Source organism: Saccostrea echinata, unplaced genomic scaffold, assembly GCF_033153115.1.
Source record: "Saccostrea echinata isolate AGI-Se365-2 ecotype Australia unplaced genomic scaffold, CSIRO_AGI_Sech_v1 ptg000009l, whole genome shotgun sequence".
In the NCBI taxonomy this organism is placed as follows: Eukaryota; Metazoa; Mollusca; class Bivalvia; order Ostreida; family Ostreidae; genus Saccostrea; species Saccostrea echinata.
This window is the reverse complement of record NW_026889758.1, coordinates 53926569-53949328: the sequence shown is the minus strand read 5'-3', so window position 1 is coordinate 53949328 and position 22760 is coordinate 53926569. Positions and strand designations below refer to the sequence as shown.

At 33.6% G+C, this 22760-nt stretch overlaps 1 protein-coding gene across 3 annotated transcripts in view; it reads right to left on the bottom strand.

Moving 5' to 3' along the window:
• The window catches only part of LOC133183119 (solute carrier family 23 member 1-like), a 36816-nt gene that overhangs the window by 1560 nt on the left and 12496 nt on the right, over positions 1 to 22760 (bottom strand). For 2 of the 3 annotated variants that reach the window (XM_061318079.1, XM_061318081.1), the window contains exons 2-9: positions 7408 to 7570; positions 5322 to 5479; positions 2772 to 2869; positions 2303 to 2400; positions 1703 to 1884; positions 1311 to 1431; positions 762 to 903; positions 227 to 480 (exon numbers count right to left, since the gene is read on the bottom strand). In XM_061318079.1, the coding sequence (XP_061174063.1) occupies positions 227 to 480; positions 762 to 903; positions 1311 to 1431; positions 1703 to 1884; positions 2303 to 2400; positions 2772 to 2869; positions 5322 to 5479; positions 7408 to 7570 (1216 nt within the window). Of the gene's footprint in view, positions 1 to 226; positions 481 to 761; positions 904 to 1310; positions 1432 to 1702; positions 1885 to 2302; positions 2401 to 2771; positions 2870 to 5321; positions 5480 to 7407; positions 7571 to 10718; positions 10790 to 22760 lie in introns of those variants that run through there. The other variant, XM_061318078.1, reaches the window with a different exon arrangement.

The following is a 22760-nucleotide window of genomic DNA, read 5'->3' as shown; positions in this document are numbered from 1 at the left end:
TGAATTCAATGTTAATATCTTAAAATTCACAATAAAACACACTATCCAAATGAGTGCAATTACCACACTCTTTACAATAAACAGGAACGTTTTTAAAAATGCAAATAGTTAGAATATATACATGTATACTCTATATATGAATAAAATAAATTTTTGGGGAAAAAAATATCATCCCTCTTATAATTTGAGCATCATTTACATGCTCTCAACTAAAATCAATTCATACCTTGGTTATTCCGACAGCTCCAATGTTGCCACCATACGTTGAGGTAGCATGACCACATCCCATTATTCCGGAAAAGAAAGTGCAGATGCCTTCTACGGCAATACCCCTGTTGATCGCATGATTAGGAGGAGGTGGAACATTACATGTTTTTGCGCATGCGTAATAATCTCCAATGGAGTCTAACACAGAAATGAGAGTGGCTATAAGGAACCCTATGAACACGCTAACACTGAAGTCTGGAGGGCCAAATTGAGCTGAAAACAAGAGAAAGTCCGATACTCTGTCGCAAACAATAACTGTTGGTAACGTGCAGTGAATGACATATTTCAACTTGAAATCACATTATTTTTTTTTATAAAGTCTACTAACTGAAATTCCCTGTAGTATCTCACTGATCAAAGTTATCCTGATTAACTGATTATTTGTAGGAATTTTCCAAAATCAGTCTTTGAATATCATTCTTTAGTCACAATATTTGAAAAATCGTGCTTCAATATAGGATAGATAAACTTGTAACTTAAATTTGGATTGTTACCTGGGTATGGAAAATAAAACCAGTTGGCATCTGCAATAGCTTCGTGTCCTAGGTCTGTTCTGGCCAAATCATTACCTTCTAGTAATCCACAGGCTGTAAATACACCACTAACTCCCCAGCCGATCAACATGGCAATCAGAATCTATGTAAGTATAGATGTATCCAATCATCTAGTACACACAAATGAATCTAGTTTATAGTCATAAATTATTTTAGATATTGCTAAGAAAAGGCTATACTTAGAAATTGAAAGAAAGAGGGAAAATCGTGTAGTAAATGACTTGTCAGTTGATAATTCTCTCGGTATTGAATTATAATTGTAAATGATTACTTGCCACACTTTATATAAATATGTTTAAACAATATTACAACAATTCTACTCAATGTTTCAAATTTTGTGGTACAAGATTTTCTTTAGTAGAGAAAAGAGGGAAAATATAAAAATAAGCTAAAATCATTTCTTAACTCTAAAACGAACCTTATTTTTAACAATAGTTTAGAGATTTCAGGTTCGAAAAAGCTAGGCTACATAAAAATCCGGGTTACTACCGCAAAAACTTGATGTAGCGGGTATCGCATAACATGACAGCCTCTCTTCTTCGTCCACATTGGAATAGGAAGTTTCCATCGAGCCAGGTATAGAGAGAATATAACAGCCAAACCCGCTGTACTGAAAACCCATTAAGACATGTTAAGTCAGTTCTAAAAATGAAAGAAATTTCAATGTATGTACATAAATGCCTGTCGCCTTCATTAAACAATTTTATTTTAAACTTTGAATTATTAGCTTTTAATTTGCATACACGTAACTTTGAACTTTATAGAATCATTCTGAACTTTGCAAGGACAATACGACTAATCAAAACGAAATATTCAGAACACTGACTTTCCCGGGGGATTTTCTTTGGCCATGTTTAACTGTAGTTGACTGACATACTCACAGTAAGCCAATACCCCAGTGGACTGAAACAAACTTAACGGCCGCTCTCTGCATGTAGATGCCGATCAATAGAATAGTGGGAACGATTGTGACAGGACCAACAAAGTTTAAAATCAGTCCTACGAGTCCCGTAGCTCCTATCAGGAAATGGATGAAGCCAGCTGACATTAGACTTCCCTGTAACTATATATAGTAAAACTGTGGTCAAGAAAGAAGTTATATCGGAAGGTTCTCTGGGTTTTTAAATTTTGAAACCAATAGAGCTATGCTAAAGCAGCGTTGCTTCGATGTTATATCTCAGGGGATATGTTTAGTTGTTATGTCTTTCTAAAATGTCACGATACGTGTAATACATATACGTATATATTTATCATCTTTAACTATAATCTACACATTGAATTAAAAAAACTTTTTTCAATTAATAATTGATGAAAAAAATAATTGGAATTTTGACCGAAAAACCCTGACAAAAAGAGCATTAAACATTTCTAAACTGAGTACATGTATATACATGTCATAGGAATGCATTATGTCCAAAGATGTGAAAGTAAGTTACGTATTAAACACGTGGTAACTTACGTATTAAACATGTGATACTTACGTATTGAACATGTGACATAATTAATTCCCATTCGTCCATAGTGGAGTTTATTACGATTGTAGTATTTATACCAGTCGTCTCATTAAAGAGTGTCGTAACTGAAAGTAAATATTTTTTATGTTGATATTGCAAGTGCTTAAACATATATCAAGAATTTTGAAAAACTCAGAAAACTTAATGAGAGAAAAAATAAGACTATCACAGTGTAAAATTTGTTCTTATACTTATATATTTGACTTGTCAGAAGTTCAATATATTTCTAAATAATATTTCAATATTAAAAAATTGAAACGAAGATTCTGCGTGACTCCGGGCTAAAAATATACTGGAACCGTTTTAAGTCAGTGACTTGTACATATGACAACATAAGCTCTGAATAAAAGCACTCGCTATTGTAAATTTCTTGCATCTGTACTATAAAATCATGTAATAAACTAAGAAATTGAGTCAATTTTCTTTTACTACAGACCCGTAGATTTCCCAGCATCACATCTATCGGGGTAAAGAGTTTGAAGAGCAAGAAGGGGTACCACGTACTCAAAGGCGGCACCTTGAAACAAGGGTAACCTGAAATACAGAATACGTAGAACATCAGTGGGCTTTTAATTACCTACAGAAATGACAAAAATCAGATCAGTCAGATAGTACAGTATAGTAATTGCCAAAGCATTCATTTTAGAGAACTCAGAAGGCTGTCTATCTAGGTCAATCAAAAAGTCCCAAAGGTAAGTGTATCTTGAAAAATGTATAGTGTTGTATAAAGTGCAACATACACATGTACGTGAATTGCAAAACAAGATGTGTTTGTGAAACGTTGATGCCCCGTATGGCAGCTCATGCTGAGAGTTAAAGTTTCTCAAATGCAAGTCAAACTCCAAGTTCAAGGTAAAAAGGTTGAAATTGTTGGTACCCAAAGAAAGGTCTTGACACAAGGATGAACATGTGAAATATAAAAGCCCAAGCTCTAACCATTCAAATCTTTAGGCCAAAGTTTAAGGTTTTCAAAAGTAGGCCAAACTCCAAGGTCAAGGTTTGGTAAAATTTGCAGAAGTGGGTCAAACTTCAAGATCAAGAGGTGAAATATGGGTCTTGTCACATGAAATACACATGTAAAGTGTAAAAGCTCTAGCTCCAACCGATTTAAAGTTACCGCCAATGTTTAAGTTTTTGTGGATAAACAGACAAACAGACAGACTGACGGACGGACAGAGAAAAAAACCATACGCCCCCCGAATGTTCGAATACGGGTCAATAAAAAGTCAGCCAGCTCCCTCCTGAATAATAGTATTAAAGCATAAGCTTCTGCTTTGCGTTCCAGACATCGACTTTACAAGCACCATTGTTAATTTTTAATGCCCTCTCTATTTCAGGTTTCTTATATACCGAAGTATACTCAGAAAGGAGAGTCAGAACGACAATTCAATACTAATAAGTGCTCAAAAGGCAAACATTTCTATTCTTGTACATTACACGGGATTGTGAAGGCGTTTAGAAAAGCAAGTTGTTCGCAGATGGCAAAGAAACTATCATTTGTACAATTCTCACTTTACACCACACTTAAATGGCTGTCATCAAAAGTTTACCAAACAGTCAAGAAATCTACAGCTCGTCTAGACTGACAAATTATGTGTCTTTGGCTTTACCATCATATGAATACAAAGTTTATGCAAAATGGAGAAAATAATATAACTGTCAAAGAGACATGATTTTTCAGCAATTAACGTCCTTAATAGATCGGTTTGTCTCCGAGAAAGGAAACGGAAAAAATTGGATGACGTGTGTGATCACACTTGACTTCTTAATTTCACTTTGACTACGACTTGTATGACGAACGCTCTACAACTTTTTCAGTCTTTTGAGCAAAAAGTTGATTAATATCCCCTTGAAATATTGGCTAAACTTGGAGATTCTTTTTTTAAGATGTGAAAGAAAACATTAATTAGCATTTGATGTCTGAAAACAACGATGTTCTGTTAACAATTGATTGAACAGAGCTCTTCTGAAGACTAAAACAGAAATGCAATATTGAGTTCCAAAGAAGTAATTTCGTTCTAGCGTTCATACCATAAATTTCTTTTTTAAATTAATTTTACATTTAATGATATATTTCCACTGACATAACGTTCAATTACTGTCATGCTTTCAGGGATAAATTAATGATGGGATAATTTTTTCTCAATAATTATTCAACTACAGTTTGCATATACCATACTGATATAAAGGTCTGACGACACGATGCTTGAATATCTGTTTTGTATCTTTTCGTAATATACAACAAATTTATCATAATTTATATTATTTTGTGATTTCTAAACTGTTTTCAAAATGTTTCAATAAAGACACCAAAAATTAATTGTGATATTGGCAATGCTAGGGATTTCCAATAGATGTATGTAGTATATAACATCCTCTGGTATCTGCCATAAACGCCTGGTACCTTAATTTTTTGCGAGAAAACTTGTTAATATAGCAATACTTCAATTACAAATTCTTGGAAAGAATTATATATTATTGAGTAAGGTGTTGTCTGACCTTAAACTAAAACTGGAACTGTTGTAGATATTTTGTTTCATGCAGTTTAAATTACGGAAAATATATCATTTGAACAAAGATTTCACTAACCATCTGGACGAAAGCTATGTATGGGTAAAACCGGGCTATTTTCAATTAGTTTCCGTAGACTTAAACATGCACCAAGAATTATAACCTGCTCAGCACATCAATTTTCAGATATAATGGGTAGATTAACCATGCAAATTTGATTCGGGTTTGAGAGTAACTTGGAAAAAACATCTTCAAAAAGGCTAGCTCCCCTACTATATCAGGATAGAAACGTGTAAAATAACATCCAATCTCTGGTTTAAAGCATACCCTTTCTTTCCGTTAACTTAATGCTCGTTTCCTCAGTGCAAGTCTTCGCAGTCATTTTCTTTGAAAATGTGAGCATGCGAACATTACCAGATATAAATGCAAACTACTTTAAAATACTGTAAAGTTTGAAAATGCTGTAAACACGCACCTGACGCCAATCAGTACCATAGCCAGGGTGGTGATACCATCCATGAACAGTGTTGTACTCAGAAGCTTTGTCTTAAATTCTGGATTTTTGTCCCCGCAAACAGCCTCTGCTACCATCAGAGACAGGGCTAACTGATTCGCTAAGGAAAGCAAAGCTTGCTGAAATTATATTAGGACACATTTCAAAAATTGTGGAAGTGATGAAACATCTAGCGGTAATATGAAAAGTTACGCTTAAGTTTAGAATACATGCGCTCATAATTTTTTTCCCGATACGTTCTTGGTGTCCAAATTGTAATACAATTTCTGTAGTATTTCAGTTTCCTTTCTGCCAGTTTTTGCTATCTTTTCTCTTTTTTCTTGGCAAATTAGAAATATAACTCTTCGTAACATTTTTACTCAAGTTCTAATGATATCTAAACGATGCTAGAAAATGAAATATTTAGTCTACAAGCTAAAATTAAACATTTCGAGAGAAAAAAATTGAGCCTATTTCAAAAATGTGTGAAAATTAACGCTGACCATAACTTTTGAACGGTTGGTGCTAGAACTTTCATATATTATATGTATATTCCCTGTGACAAGATCTTCCTTTGTGTGCCAATATTTTTGCCTTCCTAACCTTGACCTTTGAGTTTGACTTACCTTCGTAAAAACTTTAATTTTGCCTTTAATTTTTGAACGGTTGGTGGTAGGCCTTTCATATTTCACTTAATTATAAATATGCATTTCTTGTGGACAAGACCTTTCCTTTGTTACCAATGTTTTTGACCTCATGACCTTGACCTTGGAGTATGATCTACTTTTAAAAAACTTTAACCTTTGCCCATAACTTTTGAGTGGTTGGTACTAGGGCTTTCATATTTCACATGTGTATTCCTTGTGACAAGACCTTTCTCTTAGGTACGAACATTTCTGAACTCTTGACCTTCACCCTGGAGTTTGACCTTCATTTGAAAAACTTTAACCTTGGCCTTGAGCTGCCATTCGGGGCACCAGTGTTTCACAAACACATAGAACTGTTTTTTCAATATACATCTTTGTTGAACTTTAACTGGGCTTGTCCTGATTCACAATTGTTCCAAACTTAAGGAAACACTACACAATTATGACATTTTAGAAAAGACCAAGCGAAAAGGATCTTGGATCCTGACATTTTGCGAAATATTAGTTTTATACGAATCTTAAATTTGTAACAAGTTCGTATTACTATATCTTACTAAACAAGTAAACGCTAACTAACATCCAAATACTGATTAAGCAGTAGTTTGTTAAACGACAGTGAATTGACTGCATACTCAGTAGCTATTTTAATAAAGGTGATTTGTAAATGCACATGAACAGAGACGGTCATGTATATACCAGTATATACATTCGATATAATGTTTAAATGAAAATTTTAAAACATCTCTATGAAGACAATCTTTATATGTTGCTTTTAAATTTGTCCCCTCCCATTTCGTAGCATATAGCTCTTTGAAAAGTGATATGCTAATTGTCTAAGTCAGGATGTTGCTATTTTGCTGATAAATGCTAGTACTAAAATGTTGTCAAAATCATTCAAATCACAGAATCTGCTCCCCTTGAAATATAGAGAACATTTGTTCAATTAAAGATGAAAGGTCAATACATCATCTCAAGAATGTACAATTGTGCAAAAGTTATGGTCAAGGTCAAAGTTTGGAAAAATTTTGCAAAAGTAGGTACTGAAAGAAAGGTCTTGTCACAAGAAATACACATGTGAAATATGAAAGCCTTGGCACCAAGCGTTCAAAAGTTAAGGGCAAGGTTAAAATTTTTTGCGGACAAACAGACAAACAGGTTTAACAGACAGACAGACGAACAGACAGACCAAAAACAATATGCCCCCAAATCTCCGATTATGAGGGCATAAAAATATGCATTAAATAAATGAATAAATAAATTTAAATATGATGTGGAACATAAATAATAATTAAGATAAAGAAAGCATCATTGCAATTTACTTGAACAATGATATTCTGAACAATTTTTGCAAGGCAAGAGAATATGAGGTTTTTTGGAACAATCAAGTTCTAAAGAACGTCCTGCATGGATTCAATTCCTACCTGGAATGCAAATAAAATGGTGAGATGCATGGGCGGATTATCTGTAACTTTATAAATAAGCCCGTCAAAATCCGCCTCTTCAACAACTGGATCCTCCACTGTTACATCTTCCGTGTGGTTGACCATCTTCATACCTTCCTCCCCAGCGTGGTTCTCCATTTCACTATAAGAATATACACCAAACGTAATTCAGTAAGAATACTCTTCGAAACCTTTATAGAAGTTATAAAAAAGACCTTTCAACATCGCTTCTAAATATCCTAGGGGGAAATGTGAAATATTTTCTACACTGTAATGCAATTTGGGACACATCCTACGCATTTACCTATATCGCCTGGATAAATCTATGATTTATACGGTGAAAAAAATACTTATATGCTAAAAATGTTTATAGTACAATGTATTCAAACACTTTAAGCACTTTAGAAGCAGAACTCCAAGAAGGTTTTTAACTGATTTACTTCATTTTTCTCAAATTCTAATTCATTAGAAAAAATATTAATGACTCAAAAATAAAATTGGAATGTAGTATAGTATTTTATTTACAGTCTATGGTTAGCGATGCTATAATTGTTAATTTAAAAAAGTTCAAAATATTTGATTTCAGCATTCCATTGACACATAAACGTACAGAATTGTACTTTTTCGAAGGTAAGCAAAATGTACAGTATATTACTGCATCACAGCATAACATCAAGGACATATAAATAATAACATTACCATATAATGTCAAAATCATTGTCGATCTCCATTGCTTTATACTGTAAACATGCAATCAAGGACGGGGCCACATTACACTGTAATACCTTAATGTGGACACACTATCATCTGTGAGCTCCCATAACACAAAATAAAGATTTCTGTAAACTTGACCAATTTTTACTACGGCTTACTGACACTCTTCAGAAATCGAAAGACTATCATAATGAGGGGGACAGACCTTCACCATTTTTTGTGATGCGTAACTGAAGCAGTTTTATTGATAAAACTGAGTGTAATACTATCCTCAATAGAAAAGTTTATTTCAGTCATACCGATCCTAGGGCTATTTGGTGCTTTTTATTCATATGTCAGTGGTAAAAAAAATCAATCTACACAGGAAACTTTATATCTAAACCGACTACCCCCAGTGTTTTTGCCAGAAAAGTGAGAATGAAATCAAATGGAGTAAACACGTATAACAGCCAGTGGCGGATCCAGGAATTTTGAAAAGGGTGGCCCGACCAGTTTTGGGGTCGCGGTAGGGGCCCGCGGCCACACCAAAAAAATTTGATTTATAAAATCTTATGTATATTTTGGACACAATAGGGGCCCGGGTCACCTTCTAAATCCGCCAGTGACAGCAATGACTTTTATTATGGGTTAAAAAGTAACGTGTCAGGTTTGGTATAAGGTCCGTGATGGCACATACTGTAGATTCCTAAATATACGCGAGAAATAAATTATCGCATAATTACGCGAGAAGCACCAATCGCGCGAAATAAAATGACTCGCTTTTATTTTTATGGTGCTTTAATGTATGTAAAATCTCCAGATAAATCACCGATTCGCGAATTATTGTTCTCGCGATTTGACGCCCTTGGGCCATTTCGCGATATTAAGTACTCGCGTAAAATAAGGAATTTACAGTATAAAGAGCTTTTGTGAACGTGTAAGTAATGACTTTAAGTTTGTTTACTTTCTAAACTTATTTTCGTAACAAATTCTACAACGCCTGGCCCACCAATCAGGCTTTAACTAACGTTAAAACTTAAAATACAAAATCACATACTAGTATCGGACACCCTTCAATAATGTATCCTTTTGACGATGTCAATATTACATAAAATACATCTATAATTTTTATCATTTCTAGAAAATTCCACGAAAGTTATCAACAGATACAGAAGACACAGTTAAGTATACAGTGATCCATAATTACATGCATATGTACAATTACATGTGCATGAAGCCATGTAGGACAGTTAGTAGAAATATCTATAAAGCTGATAAAGAATTAGAAAAATGATTTTAGTTTTCTCTCATTGTCCCCTGCTTTAGCGGCGAGGGGACATCAAATCTCAATCGTCTGTCAGTCTGCCCGTCTGTCTGTCACAAACTTTAACCTTGGTCATAACTTTTGAATGAGAAAATATAGGGTTTTCATATTTATTGTGACAAGACCTTTCCAATGATAAAATATGACTTTTTGACCATGTGTCCTTAACTTTGATGTCTGACCTAATTTTCAAAAATTTTCACATTACTTTAACCACAGTCATAACTTTTGAATGAGAGGATTTAGGGCTTTCATATTTTACTTGCACATTACCTGTGACAAGGCCTTTCCAAATGTACTTTGATTTTTTACCCCATGACCTTGGAGTTTGACCTACTTTTCAAAAATTTTAACACTGATTATAACTTTTAAATGCGAAAAGATGGATCATTCATTATTGACATGTGCATACCTGTGATAAGATGTTTCTGAACGTGCTATGATTATTGACTCCCTAACACTGATCTTAAAGTTTGACATACTTTTCAAAAAAAAAAAAATTACATTGTACATAACTTTTAAATGAAAACAGATGGGGCAAGCATATTTGACATGTGTATTATATATGACAAGACGTTTTCGAATGTTTATGATTTTTCACCCCGTGACATTAAAGTTTTACCTAACTTTCAAGAATTTTAATATTCAATGCTGATAATTTTTGAATGAGAGAAGATTATCTTTTATATTTTACATGCGTATTACCTGTTTCAAGACTTTTTCAAATGTTCTCTGGTTTTTGATCTCGTGACCTTAACTGAAAATTTTAACCTTAAGTCCTTTTCAATTTCCACAATTCTTTGAATTTGCTTGTTCTTTGCTAATATTCTATGATTACCAATTCATAAGCAGAGGACAAAACTAAATGGTCTTTTTAAAATAAATTTGTATGAAGTTTTAATAAATCCACGACTGGTTAACTCTTTCAAAAAGTCATTTCAAACAAATTAGCATTTTACTGATGTTTATCAACTGCCATGATGGTCGACATGTGTTTACATTAACTAGTTCACAATAGGCATATCGGTTTTCATACACTTCTAGTGAAACTTTTTTTCATTTTAGTTTCGTAAATTTTCGAAATGCACAGAATTCTAGGTACTCTAGTATTTTCCATCACTTTCTTTGTATTTAAATGCTGTAATTCTAATCAGAGACTGAAAATTCTCATAGATCTGTATCTCATAGGTATCCAAAGAATAATCAAATACACTGTCTAAACGTTCACCTCGACTACGCGATTTTGTACATTTTCAGCAAGAAATGAAATTACCTTGAAATAGTAAAAACCTGCACTGGGGGTGCTTGAAATCCGTTCATGTTTCCAGAATTATCCATTTTTAAACAAAATTTGCCAATTGATACTTTTGCTCTACACAGCACAACCCAAGCACTTTTGAATGTAATATAGGGCGACGTCCTTTCAACCTACCTGTTACCTCTGTTTAGATATACATGTATGCTATGTTGTGTTTACCTGTATTCTATTTTTATTGAGCGATTGACATAATTTAATACAAAATGTCAAAGTGCTTTATGGTTTTTAATTAGAAATTAATACCTGATTCAACATTTCCAAAAGCATTTCATAAAGATTTAGAACAAACAAAACAAGACAAAAATATCAAAGTTATTTCTTAAAAATTTAAAAACTTGGATTAATTTCTTCTGCGTAATAAATTGACACGAAAGCGCACTCGAAAATCTGAGAGTAAATATTTTGAAAAAGCTTTATTCTATGCACTTTAAAACACGGTTAATAGATATGATAGTTATAGGACTAGATATCAGACAATGCCATCCCAAACCCCACCGTTATGACCTTGTCATGTAGTGAGTTTCATTTTCAACAGAACCAAAAATTTCTTAGGTATAGCTCTATCACTACTCCGTCTCATCTCCTAAGACGTTAGTAAAGAGATAAATATAATTTTGAATTTACCGAATGACAGTTCATGAAAAAATTCTCCTTTAAAAATAAATTAATTTCATTGTTGTATCGGTAACGATCCTCTAATATAACTTATGTCCAAATAGTTGTATCATTGATCTATTTTGCATGACATATTGTTAGTGGAACCAGTAAATTGTTAAAACTTTTTTCCGATCCTTTTGATTTATTCAATAAAATAGCTTCAAAACAAATCTGTATCTCACTTCCATTCTCAATGACCGCGTAGTGTAGGGTTGCGCCACGAGAATTCTATCGACATCGAAAGCAAGTTTTAAGATTTGCCTAGATGGCCGAGCGGTCCAGCGCGCTGTTTCTATACTGCTAGGAGACAGATTCCGTAGGTCGAGAGTTAACCCTTGGTTGAGGTGGAAGTGAGTATCCTATAAAAAGCGAATTTCTCCGTGATATACACTGGTATACATATGCTTTTCTCTGTAATATATACTGGTATATATATATATATATATATATATATATATATATATATATATATATATATATATATATATATATATATATAATAAAGATTTCGTAGAGAATGGCACTTTTAATCCATAGCGCATTCGCCTCTTGGCTCTTCAGAAGACTGAAGAGCCAAGAGGCGAAAGCGCTATGGCTTAAAGTGCCATCTTCTACGAAATCTTCATTATATTTTTTGTATTACTACCTATACCAAGGACTTCTTTAAATTCAATATTATATATATATATATATATATATATATATATATATATATATATATATATATATATATATATATATATATATATATATATATATATATATATATATATATATAAGGGGAATGCTGTCATGAACTGTCACTCAGTAAATTCAAAATTTACACCATGATAATAAACGCCACTGTTTGTGATAGATCCTACATAGAGATTCGACCCTCATTTGCATGATAGTCTTTTTATTAATGAGAAGTTCAAGGCACACTGGAAACCACATTGTCAAAAGTTTATAATTCATACATTTTTCCTTGAAATTCTACAGGTATGTGTTCAAGGAAATGAGCAAAGCTTCCGTCTCACATAATTGCACTGTGGTAGACTATTAATTAAGTCAAAAATGGATAAAACAAAAGATAGACACATATGGAAAGGGATGCTTTATATGAAAAATTATATAAATATCTATTTCGCAAAAAGGTCTTCTTTTAACATATAGTATATCAACTTTTTCCTATGTGAGGATAAAAGAAACAAAGAATGCAAATCGAGGTACCTTCAATCTTCATTTTTTGTATTTGATAACGATTTTCAAATCTATTTCATTGCCAATTTTATATTTATATTTTATAATATTTTTTTTCAATTTCTAAATTAACAGAAAGATTTTAAAAAATCAGATTAAATCTTTTTAATGCTTATAATGATTACTTAGTTTATTTCTTTCTGATTTGTATTTAATTAATAGAAATTTAATACAATTAGAAACATAATTTAAGGGTGGAATATTTACCTTGTGACAGTAAACACTTTCACTTCAGGTACCCGGTATCCACTCATGTTCCCAAATCATCCAATTAATACAAGAAAATTATAAGCCTATTTTTTCTGAAGCTTTAAATCAACATTACTCAACCACAACTGGCCAAAATAGGTCAGAGTCCTAACAAATGTTGTACTGTCTATGTTTGACGTGCAAAGTGATATTTACTTCGTCTTCAACCACATATTGACCGCATGACACAATTACTAAAAGAATACAAATACACATAGATGAAAATAGTGACAAAGACGGTGTTATTGAGAAAGTACATTCAATGAAAAAACCTCACAATATAAACAAGTGCATTGGATGATTAGGGGAAATATACTTTGAAGATAGTTGACAGTTCGGTGTATGTTCAAATATTTTCTCTATTGATAGAAAATCAAGTTATTCATGTTATTACAAATATCTATTTTCGTGAATAGAATAAAAACTGATTAAAAGTTTCAAACCTTAATCTAGAAGGACCTGAAATATGTAAAGGATTGGAGAGATCAGGCCCCCTAGTACGCGGGGGCGAAGTAGGGGGACTTCTTCTGAGAATATTTTTTATGTATAGTTTAACTGTGAAAATTTCATTTGGAAGCTGCTTCCCCCACTCCCCACTTCCTGTTGCTGTTCGGTCTACACTGGCAAATTCCAGCATTTTGAAAAAAAAAAGTACCGGAACCCAACCCCCCAACTCACATCAACACACGAAATGGGATTTTTCGAGTTTGGGCAGTTTAAGTTTTGCTTTGTTTGCTTGACAATTTTTTAGGCTGCCCCCCCCCCCTCCCCTTTGAAAAACGTTGCTACGGACCCTGGATGTTACTGTTATAAATTAATAATTAAAAAAAATAAATAAAAGAAAACTTTAAATATGAGAATAAAATTAATAAAAAACAAGATATGTTTGTGAAGAACTGATGCCCCTGTATATGGCAACTTATAGCGAAGGTTAAACTTTCTCAAATGCAAATCAAATATGTTGGTACCCAAAGTAAGGTCTTTTCCCGAGAAATATACCTGTGAAATATGTAAGCCCTAGCAGCAACCATTAAATAGATATGGAAAAGGTTAAAGTTTTTCAAAAGCAAGTCAAACATCAAGGTCAAGGTCAAATGGTCAAATTTAATGGTGCCCAAGGAAAGGCCTTCTCACAAGAAATACATAATTATGTGAAAAATGAAAGCCCTAGCACCAACCGTTCAAAAGATATGGCCAACGTTAAAGTTTTTCAAATGTAGGTCAATCTCCAAGGTCAAGGTCAAAGGGTTAAAGTTGTTGGTATCCAAAGTAAGGTCTTGTCACAAGGATTACATATGTAAGTATGAAAGTCCTGGCACCAAATGTTCAAAAGTAATGACCAAGGTTAAAGTTTTCTAAAATAGGTCAAACTCCAAGGTCAAGGTCAATGGGCTATAATTGTTGGTATCAAAAGGAAGGTCTTGTCACAAGAATTACACATGTAAATAATGAGGGCCCTAGCACCAACTGTTCAAAAGTTATGGCCAAGGTTAAAGTTTTCCAAAAGTACGTCAAACTCCTATGTCAAGGTCAAAAATGATGGAACCCAAAGGAAGGTCTTGTAACAAGGATAAAACACTTGAAGTATGAAAGCCCTAGCTCCAACAGTTCAAAAGTTATGGCCAAGGTTAAAGTTTTTCGAAAGTAGGTCAAACTCATGGGTCAAGGTCAAGGGTCAAAGTTGTTGGTCTTCAAAGGAAGGTCTTGTCACAAGGAATACACATGTGAAGTATGAAGCGCTAGCACTAACTGTTCAAAAGTTATGGCCAAGGTTAATGTTGGGTAAAATTTTGTAAAACTGGGTCAAACTCCAAGGTCAAAAAATCAAATATGCTGGTACCCAAAGAAAAGTCTTGTCACAAGGAATACACATGCGAAATATTAAAGCCATAGCTCTAACCAATCAAAAGTTGTGAGCAATGTTAAGTTTTTGCGGACATACAGACAAACAGATAAAAGACAGAGAGACAGACGGACGGTCAGGGCAAAATCTATATACTCCCGAATCTTCGATACAGGGGCATAAAAATGTTACTTAAAGATATTCCTAAATGACAGAATGTGTACTCCTGTATACCAATTAAAACAAGATGTGTTTGTGAAACACTGATGCCCCCGTATGGCAGCTTATGGCGAAGGTTAAAATTTCTCTCATGTAAGTTAAACTCCAGGTCAACAGATCAAAAATGTTGGTACACAAAGAAGGGTCCTGTCTCGAGGAATATACCTGTGAAATTTGAAAGTCCTAGTAATAACTGTTCAAAAGGTTAAAGTTGTTTAAAAGTAAGTAAAACGGCTAGGTTAAGGTCAAATGGGGTCCCAAGGGAAAGTCTTGTCACAAGTCATACACATGTTCTTGAAATGTGAAAGCACTAGGACCAAACGCTCACATGTTATGGCCAAGGTTAAAGTTTTTTAAAGTAGGTCAAACTCCAAGGTCAAGGTCAGTGCCAAAATTGTTGGTATCCAAAGGAACAAGGAATGCACATGTGAAGTATTAAAGCCCTAGCACCAAATGTTTAAACCTTATGGCCAAGGTTAAAGTTTTTCAAAAGTAAGTCAAACTCCAAGGTAAAGGTCAAAGGGTCAAAGTTGTTGCTATCCAAAGGAAGGTCTTGTCACTAGGATTACATATATGAAGTATGAAAGCCCTAGCACTAAAGGTTAAAAAGTTATGGCCAAGGTTCAAGTTTTTCAAAAGTAGGGCAACTCCTAGGTCAAGGTAAAAGGGTCAAAGTGATTGATATTCTAAGGAATGTCTTGTCACAAGGATTACATATGTGAAGTATATGAAAGCCCTAACACCAATCATTCAAAAATTATGGCCAAGGTTAAAGTATCAAATTTTTTGCAAAATAGGGTCAAACTTCAAGGTCAAGGTCAATAGGTCAAATATGATGGTACCCAAAGAAAGGTCTTGTCAAATGGAATACACATGTGAAATATGAAAGTCATAGCTCCAACCGATCAAAAAGTTATTGGCAAGGTTAAAGTTTTTGCGGACAAACAAACAGACAGACAGACAGACAGACAGACAGACAGACGGACGGACGAACAGGGCAAAAACTATTAGTGTATACCTCCGAATCTTCAATACAGGGACATAAAAAGAACAGTTTCCGTGTAGATGTGTATACACTGTATATAGGGCGGTAATCGTAAAATCTCATATCATAAACCATTTTTAAACATCAATTCTATTATTACCAAACCAAATTAAAGGATGTATTTTATGGTGGTATGCCAGATTTTGTTGAATGCAAATATCAGCCAGTCAGTGGCACGACCTTATTTTGAAAAATACAGCATTTACTCTAATATATAATAATTTATAAATCTTAATCTTATGTGATCATTATAGATCTTGTGTAGAAAAAAAGATAATTAATCCAAAAGGAGTCAACCCTCCCCATCCCACCCCACCCCTCATATATGTAACTTTTTCCTTTTTTTAATGACTTATTTCTCTAAAGCCCCCAACAATGGATATACAACTCTTAAAATAAGAATTACTTCAGAAGTTATCTCTCTTTGCCAATTTAGCCAATCTACCCCAGTTGAATGATACGCAGAATCAACGCAGAACATTTCTTTATATCTGCTAAAACAACATACCAAATTTGAACATTATAAAATAGTCAGGTAAGAAGTTACCAGGAGGAAATTTGTAGACGGACAGAAAGATTACTAAAAGATATCTACAGATTCTTGAGAGACAATAATCGTTTATTTCTATGCTTGGACTCCATAGCTACATCTTACTCCAAATTCTTTGAACTTACAACTCCTGAGAATGCGCCATATTTAGAGATGTATTCTATTGTAAAATTACAGATAAAGCGTTTATTTCTTGAAATCCAGAGGAGGAGGATAAACCAAGAATCGATTTTGTCTTTTGTTGGCAGACTTTTTCTATGAGATATTTTCTCCTTCATGAGATTTGACCCTCTTGAAAAGCAATCTTGAAAATCGTTTTCTTTTTGGATGATGTAAATAAAATATCTCCATGATGAGAGTTAGCTGAATTAAAATTTAATCTATGTGATATTACCAAAAAATTATTTATAACTATAACGTTTCTAATGAGACTTCTTAAAAACATTTTTTTAAGTTGCAATTTTAAGTTCACGGAAAGATTTAAGTATTGACCAATTGCAAAACATTACCAGAGAATTTAAGGTGAGTGCAATTCTAGAATGTTGTTTAAGGAATAACATAAAATCTTTCCATTTGTTTTTTTTTTTAATGTTTAAACATAAAAGTCCTAGCAGCAACCATTAAATAGATACTGAAAAGGTTAAGGTTCTTCAAAAGTAAGTCAAATATCAAGGTCAAAAGGTCAAAATTAATGGTGCCCAAGGAAATGCCTACCTGTGAAATATGATAACCCTAGCACTATCCGTTTTAAAAGTTACTACCATGGTTAAGGTTTTTCAAAAGAAGGTCAAACTCCAAGGTCAAAGTCAAAGGGTCAAAGTTGTTGGTATCCAAAATAAGGTCTTGTCACAAGGAATACACATGTGAAGTATGAAGGCCCTGGCACCAACTGTTCAAAAGTTATGGCCAAGGTTAAAGTTTTTCAGAAGTAGATCAAACTCCTAGGTCAATTCAAAAGGTCAAAGTTGTTGGTATCCAAAGGAAGGTCTTGTCACAGGGATTACACATGTGAAATATGAAAGCCTAAGCACCAATTGTTCAAAAGTTATGTCCAAGGTTTAAGTTGGGTAAAATTTCGCAAAACTGGGTCAAACTCCAAGGTCGAGGTCAAAAGGTCAAATATGGTGGTACCAAAATTAAGGTTTTGTCACGAGGAATACACATGTGGAAAATAAAAGCCATAGCTCCAACCAATCAAATGTAATGGGTAAGGCTTAAGTTTTTTGCGGAAAAACCCCGACAAACAGACAGAATGACGGACAGGGCAAAAACTATATGCCCCCGAATCTTCGATAACGGGGGCATAAATATTTAAAATATGTTTCTAAAACACGTCAATATATTTAAAAAAGTCAATCGCATCATCTCGTGTCTTTCCGTCGGAGGTCGGAAAAACGCTTGTCGGAAAGGCCCGAGAAGTTTCGATTGTTTAAAAAGTGTCAAAACCGTCTGGACAATTTACAAGTAAACGTCGGAACTGAAACGTACTTCAAATTTATATATATACCGTCATCAGATTATGTTTCAAATATCAAATGAGATTTCAATGGAGTTTGATTAAGTGTCATCGACCTTTTAAATGTGATTCTTTGTGAAAACTGGTTTGTCAAAAGGAAAAAAAAATCTTTTTGCACACCTATTACCAGTTCTGGTAAACAACCCACACAATTCAAGCAAATTTTATATAGGCTTTTTTAAATATGGTAACTCATGAAAAGTAGTAAGCATGATATAAATATTTTAGATATTGTAAAAGGTGGAAGTTTTGGGACAAAAGGGATATCTAATAATCAGATGGTGCTCTTATGTCTAATGAAAGGAGAGTGAGATCAGCAAGTTTCGTATTTGAAATGGTCTTTTTTTCATGACTAACAAAAGAAGTATTATTACTATTATAAGTAGTAGTAGTAATTACTTAAATTGTAAATGCAATAAATACCATATTACTGAGTCTTCAAAGTCTTAAAAGGAGGGTGTCTTGATAAAAACTGTAAATTTTGTTGTTTGTCAGAAAGGAATTAGAAATTGTTGATCTTCCACTTAGTAAGAATTTATCTAACATTTTCAGATTTGCAGAATGTCCATTTCCTTGTTTAGTTCGATTTTGTTTGTTTGTTTTTTTTAAATTTTTCCTTTTAAACTCCGAACTTAGCAGTCCGTATGGTCATACAATCATGGACTTTTTTTTAATGAACACATCTTCCTTGGCTCAGCAAACACATCTTCCTTGGCTTAGCATACGTTCACATTACACCAAGCAGTTTTAACTTTGTTGCCTTGACTTAGACAATTGACCCCCCCCCCTTCCGTTTCAAAAGACATTCTCCATTAGCAACAGGGTCATTTATACTTTTGATCTATTTTCTGTTATTGAAATATTCATTTAGAGAAAATCATTTAGTGTGATATATTGAAAGAGACATCAAATTCATTAAACCTCCCTATTTAGTTAAACGTGTAATCTTACACAAAAAGTCAGAGGTAAAATGGATGAATGTCGCATGCCATATTAGCGAAATATTACAACCAAAAGCTCAAATCAAATTTGATTTTATTTTTCATTAAAATCAAAGTATCTATATCTTATCTTCAGAAAATCAACTATTTCAATTTTGTAGGAAATTTAATTCTTTTAAATGTAGAAAAAATATCTCGGTTTACTGCTTCTTAATATTTAAATAAAGGTCGTAAATATTTAAACTCTAAAGTTCGGAAATTAAATCTCTCTTGAGATGAAAATCTGTGAACATTATACATTTTTGAGAATTGATGATCAATTCATATGCTTTAAATTGTTTAATTCTCAAAATGTTGCAGCTCAGGCCGGTCTATCTAAGATCTATATATTAATATATTAAAAACACACAAAGCGTATCAAATTCAAAAACATTAGTCGGGGGGGGGGGTGCTGAAGAATATAACTGTTCTTTGGTTGTATTTTTTAAAAAAAAAAATACTCGTATTCAAAAGAAAGGAAAATAATTCCAAATAGTGCAATTATACTCATAGTTCGGCGAAACTTGAATTCAAGTCAATGTTATTTTAACAGTGTAAGAAATATACACAAGTATATACACTCGTTCATCTAGTTTTTTTAACCATGTATACCAGAATAAAAGCTTTCTTGGAATAGCCATAATAATATAATTCACTGAACATAAGTAAACTGTGAAAACTAAGTGACAAAGACTAAATATAACATTCAATTCTATATATACACATTACGTGTTTATTTCAGTTTCAATTGCAATTTCAGGTTTATTAACTAAATTGTTTTACATATAAAATTGATGAGGGTATATAAACTGACCTTTACTACTTAGCGTTGTTTAAATAATTCCTCAAATCAAAAGTGAAGAAGTGACATACGTTTAAAAAACTCAAACTAGCAATCTAAGTATATATACTTATCAATATATATCAATACACCACAGGTTTTTTAAATGGAATAGCCCATTTCTGGGTACTATAAGTGCAAAATTTAGAACATTTGAAAAATCAAAATTTACAAATTTGAATATCCTTATAAGATGTTTAAAACTTGAAACCGATTTTATCTTTTCGCTTTTTTGTTTGTTTGTTTGTTTTTTTACAATTTACAACGTGAGAAAGCTAACTGTTCATTTTCATGATGCAAACAGTTTTCTTGAAAACTGTTAATATTGAATAAACGACTCGGGGGTCTAAATCGTAAACAACGAACCATTTTCCTACCGAATATATACCGTATAAGTGGAATTTTTAGCGAGACCTAAATTTATCGATTTAGCTCTAACTAGAGAACTGTTCGGAATGGACAAATACAACATGTTACCCTTTAATCACTAAAAGTTTTATAGATCAAGAGTGAGTTCACAATGTTAACAACGACAGAGTCAAACTTCAATTGCTCATTTTATTTTTTATGAAGGCACTGTGTCACAGCCTAATAAAACATCAAAATACTATGTACAATGTAATCGATGTACTGTTTTTTGATATCACATTGAAAAACTTAATTGCATCCATCTGTCATCTAGCGAGGTATCATACTCTGCAATTTGTTTTGTGAGGTATTTAACAGAAAATAAAATGAAAAAAATAAAATTATACAATATCTAATTAAATTCCAGGTGCACATGTTTGGTAAATAAGGTGCGTATGGATTTTCAGACAATTCCATACAGTAGTTTCTAAGAATATTTCCGGACAAAGTCATGTCTACACACGGACAGACAGATAGATGGACATGCTGATTCTAATATACCGGTACCCCCTTAAACTTGTGCAGGGGGGGGGGGGGAGGGGGTTATAACTTCGTTATTAAAAAATTGGTATACTAATAACTCTAGCGAGAAGTATAATTTTAGCGATTTGACAGTATCTTGCAAGGCAGTCCTGTACTTCCTTGTTTGTATAATGTTTTATACCGAAGATATAGATACATGTATATTGCTAATATTCTTTGACAATGTAGAACATTTATGATTCTTCTTACATAATTCTGTATTCTTATTATTCGGTATCTCCAACGTTCTGTTAGGGTATATACTTTTTTAAAATATATCATGAATTTCAATATGTGAAATTTAGGTCACTAGAATATCTAGTAATCTAAAAAAAAAGGTTCCAATTTTTTTTCACAACCAAATTTTATTAATTCAATATCACGTTAAAATTTACCATGATTTAACTATACTGCAACAAAAAGGGGGGGGGGGGGGAACCAGCTTTTCAATGAATGAAACATTGTACCGAGGATCTCATATTTACTGTCAGATTCTGAATCCTCGTTATAACATTATTTTCTGTTGCTCAAGAACAATCTTGGCTGGATACTTGGACTGACGTATAGGTCTTAATACCCAGCCGTCGCCCGCGTGGCGCAGTGGTTAGAGCGTCTGCTCTAGAGTCGCGAAATAAGGAGTTGATCCTTACGTCGCGGGTTCGAATCTCACTGTGGGACATGGAGACCGGTCCTTCGGATGAGACCGTATAAACCGAGGTCCCGTGTCGCAGTAGGTGCTGGCACGAAAAAGATCCCTCACTGCTCAATGGCCGTAAGTGCCGAGTATAGGACAAAATTTGCAGCTCTCCACCGACAAGTGGTGGCGTCTCCATATGAGTGAAAAATTCTCGAGAGGGACGTTAAACAACGTACAAACAAAAACTTAATACCCAGCCAAGTCGGACTCAGCGGTAGCCAAGATAAGGACAACGTGTTATGTTGTAAATTTTGAAATTTCTGAAAATAAAATTTACAGCTGTCATAATAATGCACCCTTATCGAAGATTCGGGATATATAGTTTTTGCCCTGTCCGTCCGTCTGTCTGTCTGTTTGTCCGCAAAAACTTTAACCTTGCCCATAACTTTTGATTGGTTGGAGCTATGGCTTTCATATTTCACATGTGTATTCCTTGTGACAAGACCTTTCTTTGAGTACCATCATATTTGACCTTTTGACCTAGACCTTGGTGTTTGACCCAGTTTGGCAAAATTTTATCAAACTTTATCCTTGGCCATAACTTTTGAACGGTTGGTGCTAGGGCTTTCATACTTCATATGTGTAATTCTTTTGACAAGACCTTCTTTTGGATACCAACAATTTGACCCTTTGACCTTGATCTTGGAGTTTGACCTACTTTTGGAAAACTTTGACCTTAGACAGAACCTTTGAACAGTTGGTACTAGGGCTTTCATATTTAACATGTCTATTCCTTGTGACAAGACCTTCCTTTGGATACCAATAATTGTAATCCATTGACCTTGACCTTGGAGTTTGACCTACTTTTGAAAACTTTAACCTTGGTCAAAACTTTTGAAAGAATGGTGCTTCGGCTTTCATATTTCACCTGTGTATTAGGAGAAGGCCTTTCCTTGGGCACCATTAATTTTGACCATTTGACCTTGATGTTTGACATACTTTTGAAAAAAACTTTAACCTTTTCCATATCTATTCAATGATTGCTGCTAGGGCTTTCATATTTCACAGGTGTATTCCTCGTTACAAGACCTTACTTTGGGTACCAACATATTTGATTTGCCTTTGAGAAAGTTTAACCTTTGCTATAAGTTACCATACGGGGGCATAAGTGTTTCACAAACACATCTTATTTCTGCATTGCACCTAAAATAGATTAAAAAATTCCAAATTAATAATCTGGTTTTGTTTGTTTTAAACCATTGCGTTTAAACTAGGACTTCAGAAAATG